At 43.6% G+C, this 14,826-nt stretch overlaps 1 protein-coding gene across 11 annotated transcripts in view; it reads left to right on the top strand.

Moving 5' to 3' along the window:
- The window catches only part of akt3a (v-akt murine thymoma viral oncogene homolog 3a), a 416,568-nt gene that overhangs the window by 308,797 nt on the left and 92,945 nt on the right, over positions 1-14,826 (top strand). For 9 of the 11 annotated variants that reach the window (XM_069930899.1, XM_069930893.1, XM_069930895.1 and 6 more), the window contains one exon: positions 8,084-8,152. The exons of the other annotated variants lie outside the window; for them this stretch is intronic. In XM_069930899.1, coding sequence (XP_069787000.1) covers positions 8,084-8,152 — 69 coding nt within the window. The remainder of the gene's footprint in view (positions 1-8,083; positions 8,153-14,826) is intronic. 11 annotated transcript variants of the gene reach the window in all.

Raw genomic sequence — 14,826 nt, forward strand, 5'->3', positions numbered from 1 at the left:
TTGCAGGGGAAAATTGGTTGGTTGGGGTTGGGTGTTGGGTTTTTCCTCCTTTGCCTTTTGTCAGTGAGGTGGGCTCTGCGGTCTTCTGCAAAGGAGGTTGCTGGCCGCCGAACTGTGAGGTGCCAAGATGCACAGGTTGAGGTGATATCAGCCCACTGGCGGTGGTCAATGTGGCAGGCACCAAGAGATTTCTTTAGGCAGTCCTTGTACCTCTTCTTTGGTGCACCTCTGTCACGGTGGCCAGTGGAGAGCTCGCCATATAACACGATCTTGGGAAGGCGATGGTCCTCCATTCTGGAGACGTGACCTACCCAGCGCAGTTGGATCTTCAGCAGCGTGGATTCGATGCTGTCGGCCTCTGCCATCTCGAGTACTTCGATGTTAGGGATGAAGTCGCTCCAATGAATGTTGAGGATGGAGCGGAGACAGCGCTGGTGGAAGCGTTCTAGGAGCCGTAGGTGATGCCGGTAGAGGACCCATGATTCGGAGCCGAACAGGAGTGTGGGTATGACAACGACTTTGTATACGCTTATCTTTGTGAGGTTTTTCAGTTGGTTGTTTTTCCAGACTCTTTTGTATAGTCTTCCAAAGGCGCTATTTGCCTTGGCGAGTCTGTTGTCTATCTCGTTGTCGATCCTTGCATCTGATGAAATGGTGCAGCTGAGATAGGTAAACTGGTTGACCGTTTTGAGTTTTGTGTGCCCGTTGGAGATGTGGGGGGGCTGGTAGTCATGGTGGGGAGCTGGCTGATGGAGGACCTCAGTTTTCTTCAGGCTGACTTCCAGGCCAAACATTTTGGCAGTTTCCGCAAAACAGGACGTCAAGCGCTGAAGAGCTGGCTCTGAATGGGCAACTAAAGCGGCATCATCTGCAAAGAGTAGTTCACGGACAAGTTTCTCTTGTGTCTTGGTGTGAGCTTGCAGGCGCCTCAGATTGAAGAGACTGCCATCTGTGCGGTACCGGATGTAAACAGCGTCTTCATTGTTGAGGTCTTTCATGGCTTGGTTCAGCATCATGCTGAAGAAGATTGAAAAGAGGGTTGGTGCGAGAACACAGCCTTGCTTCATGCCATTGTTAATGGAGAAGGGTTCAGAGAACTCATTGCTGTATCTGACCTGACCTTGTTGGTTTTCGTGCAGTTGGATAACCATGTTGAGGAACTTTGGGGGGCATCCGATGCGCTCTAGTATTTGCCAAAGCCCTTTCCTGCTCACGGTGTCGAAGGCTTTGGTGTGGTCAACAAAGGTGATGTAGAGTCCTTTGTTTTGTTCTCTGCACTTTTTTTGGAGCTGTCTGAGGGCAAAGACCATGTCAGTAGTTCCTCTGTTTGCGCGAAAGCCGCACTGTGATTCTGGGAGAACATTCTCGGTGACACTAGGTATTATTCTATTTAGGAGAATCCTAGCGAATATTTTGCCTGCAATGGAGAGCAGCATGATTCCCCTGTAGTTTGAGCAGTCTGATTTCTCGACTTTGTTTTTGTACAGGGTGATGATGATGGCATCCCGAAGGTCCTGAGGCAGTTTTCCTTGGTCCCAACAAAGCTTGAAAAACTCATGCAGTTTGACATGCAGAGTTTTGCCGCCAGCCTTCCAGACCTCTGGTGGGGATTCCATCCATACCTGCTGCTTTGCCACTTTTCAGTTGTTCAATTGCCTTTTATGTCTCTTCCTGGGTGAGGACCTCATCCAGCTTTAGCCTAAGGGACTGTTGAGGGAGCTGGAGCAGGGCGGAATCTTGGACTGATCGGTTGGCACTGAAAAGAGATTGGAAGTGTTCTGACCATCGGTTGAGGATGGAGATCTTGTCGCTGAGGAGGACTTTGCCGTCTGAGCTGCGCAGCGGGCTTTGAACTTGGGGTGAGGGGCCGTACACAGCCTTTAGAGCCTCGTAAAAACCCTTGAAGTTGCCAATGTCCGCGCTGAGCTGGGTTCGCTTGGCGAGGCTAGTCCACCACTCATTTTGGATCTCCTAGAGTTTGCGCTGAAGATGGCTGCATGCGCGATGGAAGGCTTGTTTCTTCTCTGGCCAGGACGGCTTTGTGAGGTGAGCCTGGTGGGCAGCTCGCTTCTTTGCCAGCAGCTTCTGGATTTCCTGGCTGTTTTCGTCGAACCAGTCCTTGTTTTTCCTGGAGGAGAAGCCCAGTACCTCTTCAGTGGATTGCAGTATGGTAGTCTTCAGCTGATCCTAGAGGGTTTCAGGGGACGAGTCCGTGAGGCAGATTGCATCCTCGAGCTTTGCTTTGAGGTTTGCCTGCAAGTTTCCTCTCACTTCGTCTGACTGCAGGTTTCCAACATTGAACCTCTTTCTGGGGGCTTTACTGTTCCTGGGCTTTGGCTTGAAGTGAAGATTGAGCTTGCAGCGAACCAGCCAGTGGTCAGTGTGGCATTCCGCGCTGGGCATGACCCTGGTGTGGAGCACATCTCGTTTGTCTCTTTCTCGCACCAGGACGTAGTCCAGAAGGTGCCTGTGTTTGGATCGGGGATGCAGCCAGGTAGTCTTCAGGCTGTCCCTCTGCTGAAAAAGAGTGTTTGTAATGCCAAGCCGCTGTTCTGCGCAGAGCTCCAACAGGAGGCGCCCATTGTCATTGCACTTGCCGACACCATGCTTACCCAGGATTCCTGGCCAGGTTTCCGAGACTTTGCCGACGTGAGCGTTGAAGTCGCCAAGGATGACAACCTTGTCGGCTGTAGGGGTGCGTTGAATGAGGTTGCGCAGGTCAGTGTAGAACTTGTCCTTTTCTGCTGGTTCAGGCTGGAGGGTTGGCGCATGGACACTGATGAGGGTAATGCGATGCTTGTTTTGAAGGGGGAGTCGCATGGACATGATCCGGTCCGAGTGGCCTGTCGGGAGGTTTTCGAGTTTGGAGGCAATGGAGTTCTTGACCATGAAGCCTAGACCAGATAGGCGTCGTTCATCCATAGGCTTGCCAGACCACTAGAGTGTGTAGCCCGCGCCGCTTTCTTGGAGGCTGCCTACATCTGCAAGGCGGACTTCACTGAGAGGGGCTATGTCGATGTCAAGTCTGATGAGTTCATGTGCAATGAGGGCAGACCGACGTTCAGGTCGATGGCTGTCAGCCTTGTCTAGCATGGTTCTGATGTTCCAGCATGCTAGCTTGAGTTTGTGAGCATCTTTTGAGGGGGAGGACGTGGAGGGGGAGGACGTGGAGGGGGAGGACGTGGAGGGGGAGGACGTGGAGGGGGAGGACGTGGAGGGGGAGGACGTGGAGGGGGAGGACGTGGAGGGGGAGGATGTGGACCTGTCCTCGGGCCTGCGCAAAGGAGCTTTTAGGTGGAGTGCAGTGCACGCAGTACTGGCCCCACCCTTTACACTCATGGTTCGTGTGCTGTGGCCAAGCAAGCTGGGACGTGGCAGCGAGGTCCTTGGGTCGTAGGTTTTATATCGGAGTGACCTTCTCCTATGCGGGTTTATTACCCGGGCTGGAGGGGTCTGCCTCCCCTCCTAGGTCGGTCCATACTGCCCGGACCGGGGCCGAGGCCGCCGCTGCTTTCCCTGTGCCCGGACTGGGGCCGCCGCCTCCTACTTTCTGCCCGGACCGGGGCCTCCGCCTGCCTCACTCGACTGAGGCCGGGGCCGCTGCCTCCCCTTTGCTCTTGCACGGATCGTGGCCGCCGCCGCCTACCCTCTGCCCGGACCGGGCCGGGGCCGCCGCTGCTTTCCCTGTGCCCGGACTGGAGCCGCCACCTCCTACTTTCTGCCCGGACCGGGGCTTCCGCCTGCCTCACTCGACCGAGGCCGGGGCCGCCGCCGCCTACCCTCTGCCCGAACCGGGCCGGAGCCGCTGCTGCTTTCCCTGTGCCCGGACCGGAGCCTCCGCCTGTCTCACTTGACTAAGGCCGGGGCCGCCGCCTCCCCTTTGCTCTTGCCCGGATCGGGGCCGCCGCCGCCTACCCTCTGCCTGGACCGGGGCCGGGGCCGCCGCTGCTTTCCCTGTGCCCGGACTGTAGCCGCCGCCTCCTACTTTCTGCCCGGACCGGGGCCTCCGCCTGCCTCACTCAACCGAGGCCGGGGCCACCGCCTCCCCTTAGCTCTTGCCCGGATCGGGGCTGCCGCCGCCTACTTTGAAGTCCTCCTCATGGTTGGTTCACCCAGTCTATGTGCATGTTAAAGTCCACCATGTTAACTGTTGTTGCATTCTTGCATGCTTCCAATATTTCTTAGCTTATTGTCTGCCACTGTAATGTTATCATTGGGTGATCGAGAGACCACTCCCACCAGACATATTTTTTCCTTTTACACTCCCTAATCTCCACCCAGATAGATTCAACATTTTGCTCTTTTAGATTTTAAATCATCTCTCACATCATCCTGATCTCATCCTTAACTAAGAGTCTTAAATCAGAAATCTATTTTGCTGAAAGATCATTCACATAAAATACTACCTCCAATCTTTCTCCAAGGCTACTGCTGACATTTTGAGTGTTTCCAGTAGCTTCTGTGTGCATTTCAAACTATCTGAAATTGAGCAGGGCTCATGAGGAATATAAAGGAAGCTGCTAGCATCTTAAGCAGAGAATCCGAAAGGTTTAAAACAAGAGGATAGCCAGGGAAAGTAGGACGATTCAAGAACAAGTGGATTCATACCTGGATTAGATAAGAGGGCAAGGTATGAAATGCGTACTTCACATTGATAGTCACCGAGAAGAAGGACTTAAAGGTCAGTAAGATCAGGGAGGGAGGACATGTTAATATCACATAGTGTTTGGTCCTGGAATATAGAGCTTAACAGTTCAGAACATGCAATTTGTTAGGAATTCATAAATCATGATTAAGTTGGGGAGGTTGATTTAAATAGACAAATAAATGAAAATCATTGGATCCAACTATGTAAAGAAAATATGACAAAAATTATTAATTTTATCTATAGATTGGTTCAATATAATTTTTTACATCAATTATATTTAACTCCTCAAAAACTAAAAAAGTTGAATCCATCATTATCAGATTTATGTTTTAGATGTGATCAGGAAGTTGGTTAATTTTGCATTCTACTTGGAAGTGTCCTGGAGTAAAGTATTTTTGGTTAGAGGTTTAAAAAATATTTGGAGAAAATACTAGGGGTAAAACTCGCATGGAATCTGATGTTATTTTTGTTGGTTAATATCAAAGTGGTTAGACCTAAATTAAAGTTAGCTATGTATCAAGTTGAATTTTTACGAAAATAGCTTTAGCTCTTTCTAGGACATGCATAGCTATTACCTGGAAATCAAATACGGACTTGGGGATAGAGAGATGGCATGCTGAACTGCATTCTTGTAATTTGAAGGACTCTCTGAAAGCCCATCCTGTTGGTAATCACCAGTACCAATATTATTATTTGTATTGAGACTTGTATTTCTTTTTGACATTCTCCTAACCTTTTTGTTTCTTGTCTTTCTTTTCTTTGATATTTTAGGGGAGGGTTAGTAGGTGGGGGTGGGAGGGAGATATATATATATATATGTATGCACGCACCACATATGAACTTAAATTTTTTTTCTTTAGTTTTATCGAATATGTATACATGGATGTAGTTTTAAAATTCTTAAATAAAATGTTCCAAAAAAAACCAGGTAATTTGGTCCATGACATTGTGCCGACTTGTGCTAATCTGCACCACTACAGTTTAATCTTTCCCTCTCTTTTTCTTACATCCATGTGCCTATCAAAGAGCATTTTAAATAACCCTATTATACCAACCTCCCCTAGTGATACATTGGAGGCATCCACCACTCTGTGTATATAAAAAAAATTAACTCTGATATCTCCCCTAAACTTGCCTCTATTCACCTTAAACATGTCCTCTTGTACTTGCTGATGTTCCCATCCTATCTATGCTCTTCATAATCTTGTCTACCTCCATCAAGTTTCCTCTCATCCTTCATCACCCGAAAGATAAAAGCCCTAGCTCATTCAACTTTGCTTCATAAGACGTTCTCCATTCCAGGTAACATCCTGGTAAATCTTTTCTTCATCCTCTCTAAAGCTTCTTACTTCTCCAGTAATGAGGTGAACAGAACAGCACGCAATAAAGTGATTGCCTTCTGAAGAACATTCAGTGCACAGGTTCCCAGGTCCCGAGGGGACCTATCCCAGGTTATTGAGGGAGAGTATGGAATTTGTGCATTCCTTTCATGTGTTTAATCCAGGTCGTTCGGTTTATCACACCCTCCAAAACATAGAGTTGGTAGGTCAATTGGGTGTAATTGTTGGCACAGGTTTTGTGGGTCAGATGACCTTCTACTGTGCTGTGATGTAGAGGAATTGCAAGAGATGGGATTTGTTTAATTTGGCATCATGGTCGGCATATTATGGGCTGAAGGCTCTGTTCCAATGCTGCACTGTGTCACAATTGATGTAATGAAATGGACTAATGAAGACAATAAAATGCTTCTAGAGGCTTTATATATTTGAGCTATTTTTAAATATTTTAAAAACCAACATTAATGCTCTTCATTCAATTGGATCTAATTTCATTCTTTAAAAAATAGGTAATTAATTAAAGATGTTCAAATTTAATAAATGCTGTTAGCCGCCCTCTGTTACATAGCAAGTAACAAAGAATTACCACGTCATTATAAGTCGCACTTTGCTCTGACTGTACGCCTTAGCATACAGTCAGAGCAAAGTACGACTTATAATGATCTTAAAGATGATGGCCTTCAGACATATAATTTGGTTATTTTTTTCTTGAATTGCAATAATATTTATATTTCTTTGGAAATTCTTCATGTGATGAAATGCCAGGACATATCTGGTTACAGAAGGCTACCTCTGTAGAACTATTTCACTGGTAAGTGAAAGGAGCTCCAAAGAGAACGTATTGTGAAGCTTTCTTACTTTCTGGATGTTGAAAATGTTACAACCCCAAAGGACCCAAAAACCCAGCAGTAATTGACATTCACCAAGACAAGTAGTTACTTAAACAAAAGTTGTTTTTAATTATCTTTAAACATGAATACAGAATCAAACTTTAACTTGTATCTATTAACTTAACTAACCTTAACCCCCTTCTAATTCTAAGTGCACGTGTATGTAATGTGTGTGTAAATTTAAGAAAAGTTCTTTAGTTCACAGTTCAATCTTACGTCTCATTCTTCCAAGTTCACTGGTTGTAGACAATTCTTATATTGTGCACAGAATTTAACATGTATAAAGTTCACCAGGCTTTGGTGCTGGAAAGGTAAATGTTTACCGCTCAGGAAGGTTCTTTGGAGGTTTGCAGAGAGAGAAAATTGTTGTTGCAGGATTTCCACAACTGAGGTACCACCATTAGTCACCTCAATATCTTGCTGATGAAACTTGCCCCATCAGAGTTCTCCAGATGATAACCTTTTTCTTTCAGGCTACCACAGAGTTCCTTTCTGTTCCCCTTATTCCAAGAGAAACATCAGACAGATAGCACTTCCAGCCATCCGCTGCTCTAGAGCTTTCTGTTTCAGTTCCAACAAGCTTCTCCTGTTTGCTTCAGCTGTGACTGTTCAGTCTCTCTCTCTCTCTCTCTCTCTCTCTCTCTCTCTCTCTCACTCTCTCTTCATCTTCCAACTGCCAGAAAGCCCATGTGACTCTCTCACTTGCAACCCCCCCCCCCACCTTCTCCAGCAAACAATAGGAGTTAGTCTTTTGCTCCCATCTGTTGTCTTAGGTAAACAAAATTTCTCATTTACCTTTGAGTGAGCACTTTGCAGAAAGGTCAGAAGCCTTGTAAAAATGTTCAACACAGATGATCTGTCTCCAGTCGATTCATTTGATGACATCATTTCAATTAGCACCTACTTGACTTGTGGAATGTGCATAGCATTCTCCATAGTTTCTGTAAAGTTCACTGAATATGAATTCTTCAGTATTTCAAATAAGATCTGTTTTAAAATGTGTGTATGTATGTAACCTACTCTAATTTTTACCAATTGTGGCAACTTTTGTGCTTCATCATGCTCCTGGAGCTAGTTTGAGAGGGAACTTGTGTTACCTTTTGATATTAAAACAATTAATGCCAAGGGTAAACAATAAAATACTGATTTCTTGTTGCTGTAATAATGCACAAAATTCTTTCTACACCTATGATTCTTTTCTATTGCAGTCTTTGAAGTATTCTTTCCAAACTAAAGACCGCTTATGTTTTGTCATGGAATATGTGAATGGTGGAGAGGTAAGTTTTTTTTTGAAGAGAAATATGATGAACTATCTAGTATTTCATATTCATTTTGCAGTAATTAACCATTAATAATTTTTTTTCTTCTAAGCAAATACTTTTTCCTCATTTAAGCTTGTCAGTTTATATTGGAGCAATTGATTAATCTAAATAACATTGAGTAAAGAGAAAATATTTGTGTTTATAAAATTATTCAAACATTATTTTGTACATTGCAGAAAAAAATTAGCTGTTAGCGCTATGCTGTTACAGCGCCAAGTACCAGGGTTCGATCTGACACTATCTGTCAGGAGTTTGTATGTTCTCCTCTTGTCTATGAATTTTCTCCAGGCACTCCAGTTTCCTTCCACCGTTCAAAAATATACCGGATGTGTAGGTTAATTGGGTGTATTTAGGTACCATGGGCTTGCAGGCCAAAAGGGTCTGTTACCATGCTGTATGTCCAAATTTAAACTTTTTAAGTAGTTCTGATATCGAGTTTATATAATTATAAAATACATCAGGGAGATGCATCTTTAACATTGTTCATGTTCAATATGTTAATTTCATGCAGAAAATTGTAGTTTTATGCTCATGTAGCTTTCGGGATGAAATTTTAAAACATTTTCTTGTGAATTGAATGATTTAATGTCACATGAACCTAGATTCAGTGGTTTCTATGCTATCCAGCCAAATTTTATCTATCCTTAAGTACAACAAATACTATGAAGCAAAAGTAAAATGCAGAGTATACTGTTAGTTTTCCAGCAGCCATCAGGTCCTTGGACTGTCCCAAACTATCTCAATCATAAACTACACTGGATCCACGAAAAGATCTGCCTGCATTTTTGAAACATTTTTTTCCTCTAACTGCAGCTGTGAAGATTTATTCATTTAATTTTTATTTTCATTTTTTTTCAGGATCATGTCAGATTACAGTAATTTACAGTAATTTGTACTATTGTTGCATCTTGAGCACATGGCTGCAAGTATGAATTTTGGTGCATCTGTACATTGTACTTGTATATATGACAATAAGTGCATCACATTACAGAGAAAAAGTTCAGATAAAGCAGTGCAAGGACAACATCACTTAAGAACAGGGAAGAAACTGTTCTTGAATCTGGTGGTGCTTATTCTCAAACTTGCTTGTCTTCTCTCCGACAAGACTGCACCAAGCTGTGAGGCAATCGGACAGAATATTTTCTATGGTACATCTATAAAAAATTGTTAAGGATATTGAAGAATGCTGAATTTCTTCAGGCTTCTCAAGAAGTTGAGACATCAGTGTGCTTTCTTGGCTGGACTGGACCAGGACAGATTGTTAGTGATATTTATTTCTAAAATCATAAAGACCTTCAGCATCATCACCTCTCAACATCACTGATGCAGACAAGGACCATGTGATCATGCAAACCCACCCTCTTTTCCATTGATTCCTTCTACACTTTTCACTGCTTCAGGAAAGCAGCCAACCCATTAAAAGTTTCATCTTGCCCTGATCGCACTCATTGCTTTTCCATCCTGTGGGGCAGAAAATAAAAAGAAATTGAAAATAAAATTGAAAGCGAGCACCAGGAGATTCAAGGATGGTTTCTTCCCTGCACTTATCAGATCATTGAACTGAATTTTCATGTGTAAAATGATGTTGCTCTTGCATTCTTTTAACTGAAACTTTTCTCTGTAATAGGATACAAAAATTTATTCTGTAGTCAACCATCTCCTTCATTTTGTTGACATTGAGGATGAAGTTGTCATCCTGGCACCATTTCATGAGACAATAACTTTCCTGGACTCCTTCATTATTTGAGATCCATATCTTGGCAGTGGAAATTTTCAAACTTGTAGATGGAGTTAGAGCAGTATTTGGCCACACAGTCTTGAGTTTACAGGGAGGATAGGAAGAAGGTGAGTATGCGGCCTTGTGGGGCACTGGTATTGAGAATTATTGTAGAGAAGGTTTGTGGCAAATCCTCACAGGTTGCGTCTGCAAGGGAGGAAGTTGAACCTCAGTCCAGGAGGTTGGGCATGTTTATTTAGAATTATGGTGTTGAAACAGGGATATAGTAAGTAAATAAGAGTTTAATGTACATGCACTTGTTGTCTAGATGTTCCAGTATTGAATGTAAGATCAGTGAGATAGCATCTGCTGAGGTACTATGACAATGACCTTGTGAGAGATGTAGATAAATTCAACTGAATTACTATTTTCTACTTCCTGTTACTTTTGGAAATAAATCAATAGCTTGGTCAAGAAGGATTTTCTCCTTGGTGATCCATGTTGACTATTCAATATGCACTTCTAATTTTTTTCTTCTCAATATAGTAATTTAATAGGGATATCTTGATTTATCCTACTCCTAATATTAAGCGTCTGGTCAATATTTCCTAAATATTTCTATTCAGCTTAAGTACAGGAATCATCGTAGGTCTCTGGTGATTCTTTGGCACTACATTGGTTTCAAATAGTTTGTTAAATATGTGAAGCAATGCCTGTTATCTCTTCCCCAGCTTCATTTAAAAACCATGGGTCCTATCCATCAGGCCAAGAGAGTTCATCTTCTTTGATTAGTTTATCCTGTATACTTTGTCTATTTTAAATGCACTTTCAATATTACTTGTCTCTTCATTCAATATTATATCCATCAGTAAATAAAAATAAAAACTGCTGATGTTGGAAATCTGAAACTAAAATAGAAAATGCTAAAAGTGCTCGCCAGGACAAGCAATGGAAACAGCAACAATATTTTGGCAGGGAGAAAAATTTTAGTTTTAAGTTGCAGCCAAGAGGGAGAACTGCATGGATAGAACAAAGGCAATCTCTGTTGTAGACAAAAGAACTGTTAGGTGTTGCAAACAGCATTAACGAAGCATGTGCTGGTAGTGTGGATCCTTGACCATTGCTGCTGCTCTTTGACAGCAGCGTTCCATGTGGATGTTCTCAATGCTGGGGAAAGTTTGGCCTGTTGTGTATTAGGCGGTGTCCACTACCTTTTTCAGGGTTCTCTGCTCAGAGGTAATGGTGACCCTGTGCCAGGCGGTGATGCAGCTGGTCCGCATACTTTCAACAACACTTCTGTAGAAGTTGGCTAAGTTGCTCACCCTGTCCTTCTCTGATCCACTAATGATCACTGGATCATTCACCTCTGGTTCTTTACGTCCTAAAGCTTCTTGGTTTTGGTGACATTGACTATGACGTTGTTAGTGCACCATTCATCCAAGGTTTCAATCTCCTGTATGCTGCCTCATTGCCCCCCATCTATACAATCCACTACCGTGGTATCGTCAGCAAATTTGTGGATGGTGCCACACAGTCACACGTGTAAAATGAGTAGAGCAGGGGACTAAGAACGCAGCTCTGCAGTGCTCCATTACTGATGGATATTGTGGAGATTTTCTTGCCACCTTCTGGTTGTTCTGATGTCTTTTTAGGCCCTGTCTATATGCAGACAGAAGGAGCACAGCCAGAAGATCTGACTTGCCAAAATGTTGTCTCAGAAAGAACGGTAAGCCTTCCTTATCTTGGTGTAGCAGTGATCAAGTGTCCTGGGACCTCTGGTACAACAGGTAATGTACTGATGGTAATTGGGAAGGGTTTCCTGAGAAGGCCTTGTTTAAGGCACTACGATTTGTAGTGCGTTGGGGTGGGCTGTGTCTTGCTCCAAGTGCCTGTATGTAGTTGGCATTGGGAGGGATATAAACTTCAGTGAGAATCACTGATGAGAACTCTGGGGGTAGATAGAGAGATCTGCATTTAATTGAGATTTGCTCAGGCAATGGAGAGGAGGTCGACATGACCTTATTGTCCATTCATCAGCCAGTATTAATTAAAAAGCACACACCACTCCCTCACTCTTTGCTCAAATTTAAGTTCAGATCTAGTCTGTGAATGGTGAACCCCTCTGGTCAGATTAATGTGTTCTGTTAGTCAGATATCAGTGCTGCAAACAACTGGGATTTGTCTCACCTGTCGGTCTCTGTTACAGCAGTCTTGCCCTGAGGTCATCGGGTTTATTTTCTAATGACTGGACATTTGGCATTAGTATAGATGGTAGTATGGCAAGCAGTCTTAGGTGGGTACAGGTGGGACGGCAGAAAGAGAAAAAAATCTGGGAAGGGTTGGAGTGAGAATGGATCTGAAAGTAGAGAAGAGGGTGAAGAGCCAGAGAATTATGGAAAGAGAGAAAGAGGGGCGGAGGAACCTGATGGAAGCCCGAGAGTTAATGCTCTGTCTGCACTTTACAACCAGATTGCATTAACTTTGACTTCTCTGGTTTCCGTTAGGCCCCTCCCCTGTCCCTCTCTCTTTCCCTATCCCTTTGCCTCCATTTCTCCAACTCCACACCCTCTCATTGAGAGAGCCATCCCCTCCTCCTATTACTTCCCAGCACTCTCACCCATATCCACCTATGACCTCTTGCCTGTGGGCCCATCTCCCCCCCACCATTTTATTCAGGCACCTGTCTGCTTTTTGCTCCTACCATAATGAAGGGCTCAGTCCCGAAACATGATTACATATCTTTGCTACATAAAGAATGCTATGTGACTTGCTGAGTTTCTTGAGCACTTTTGTGTATTGAACTACAGGTACAGAATCTTTTATTCGAAATCCTTGGGAAGAGACACTTTTCGGAATTTGAAATTTTTCAGAGAATAGAATAATAGTAATGGCGGAACATTAAGTCATTGCACTGATTTCAGATTTGCACAAAACAAAGTCACACTCGAAATAATAGTCTTTGGACAGGGGTGGGGGTGGTGGGGAATGTTGCAGCAGCACTGGCTGGGGGTGGGGGGGGGTGTTGTAAATGAAGTGAGATAAAGATAGACCATAAAATCACTAGTGTACTTTTTATTTTTAAGTAAAACATACAGTAAAACTTTAAACTAAACTAAAAACCTGAAAATATGGTGACCATTGTCTTTTTAAAGACATCTTCCAGTGTCATCAGGGTCCTCGGGCTCCTGGGCGGGAGTGGGGACTGTAGTTGGGGATCGGTGGCACTGGTTGGGAGGTGTCGGTGACCGGTGGCTGTCCACCAAAGAAGTTGTCTCGGGCTCCTGGGCAGGAGTGGGGACCTCTGGCTCATGGCATGTCTGATTGGTAGGAGCACTGAGGCATGGCACTGGACGGGGAGGGTGGGTGGGGGGTAGGTCTCATCAAGTAATGTTTGGTGCCAAAAATGAGCTTTGGTGTGCAGACAACACGTGCAATTTTTGGAGATTTTGGTTTTCAGAATTTGCATTAAAAGATTATAATCACAACATCTGCAACTTTCTTGTTTAATTTGAAGGGTAACTTACTTAGTGTGAAAATCAGTTCAGTTAAGTGAATAAAGTACTGGTGAACATAAATGGGTCAGGTATCCATACAAGGAATGAGTCTTCAGATATTCCTGATATGGGATGGGTTGTATAGGGTATATCAGTGATCCTGCTGGGACCAGGGAATTGAAACTTTTATAGTAATCTAAGTGTTATGGATGGAAGTGGAACTGGACTCTTGAAATAATGATGAGAATATGGAAATTGCTATTGCAGAGAAGGATGTGCTTCCTTTATCCAGAATTAGGCGCTAGTTTGTTCTCTGAAAATTTTCGCCTCATCTTGCGTTATCTTCCTCAGTCTGAGGATCAGCATCGTGTTTTATGTTGCTGCAGTAGTTGCTCCTATAATGATGCTGCAGCCTTGTTTTGTAAAATCAGAGTTAGAGAGCTGTATTACGCAGAAACTGCCCTTCATCCTGTCTCCTTAATGATGATCAACTAATCTGAATTAGTTTCAGAACTGATGAGTTTTGGCTTTTTCTCCCAATGATGCAGCTTGACCTGCTGAGTTCCTATAGCAGATTGTATTTGGTTATTGAAAGACATCGCATCCCTGTTACAGAATTCTGTGTTGTGTATTGGCCTATGTGTGGTGTGGATTTTTGTGTTAAAAAGTGACAGTTTGCCTTAGAGAGCCAAGGTGAAGGTGGACTGCCAAGAGAGTGGGAGACAGACTGAGCATGTGCAGAAAATGATCTAAAAATTTCTGGACTTGGACAATAAACCATCACTGGGGGTGCTGTGGAGTGGAAGAAGGCCCAGAGCATAAGTCATGGTCTGGAGGACAGTTTAGAATGTTGGGATTTCAAAAAGGATAAACATTCCGAAGGCAGCCAGAAGGGTCCTGACCAAGCCAGTGGTTCCTCTCTCTGCAGCCACACAAGACAACTTCGAATTTAGTGCTCTCTCTCTCTCTCTCTCAAAGATCTTTTGGCTTCAGTTTACCAAACAAACTGAATTTTGTTTATGATCTTTGCTTCATTTGAGATTGAAGTTTTGTGAGTCTTGTGTGTTTTGTGTTTGTTTTGTGTCTAAGTTTTTCTTTGAGCTAGTTGGAAATATAACTTAGACTTTAATTACATATGTTATATTTAGGCTGTGGAATTTATTAGTTTTACACTGTTACAGAAATTTGCATAGTAACCAGTGGGCATTGTTATAAAAGGGGGGGATTTTGAATTAAAGTTTGAGGGTGAATTTTTGTTAATTAAGTAATTGTTCATCTTTACCCCTGTATGATATGCCTTCTTTGTGGTGGCTGGTTTGATCTTGTAACATCCCAGCCACATACTCTTCGCTACCCCTCCCCCCACCCCATAAACAAGAAGAAGATTCACGATTATGAGATTGTGCACCATCAAGAAC

The sequence above is a fragment of the Narcine bancroftii genome, chromosome 4 (assembly GCF_036971445.1).
Source record: "Narcine bancroftii isolate sNarBan1 chromosome 4, sNarBan1.hap1, whole genome shotgun sequence".
Classification (NCBI taxonomy): Eukaryota; Metazoa; Chordata; class Chondrichthyes; order Torpediniformes; family Narcinidae; genus Narcine; species Narcine bancroftii.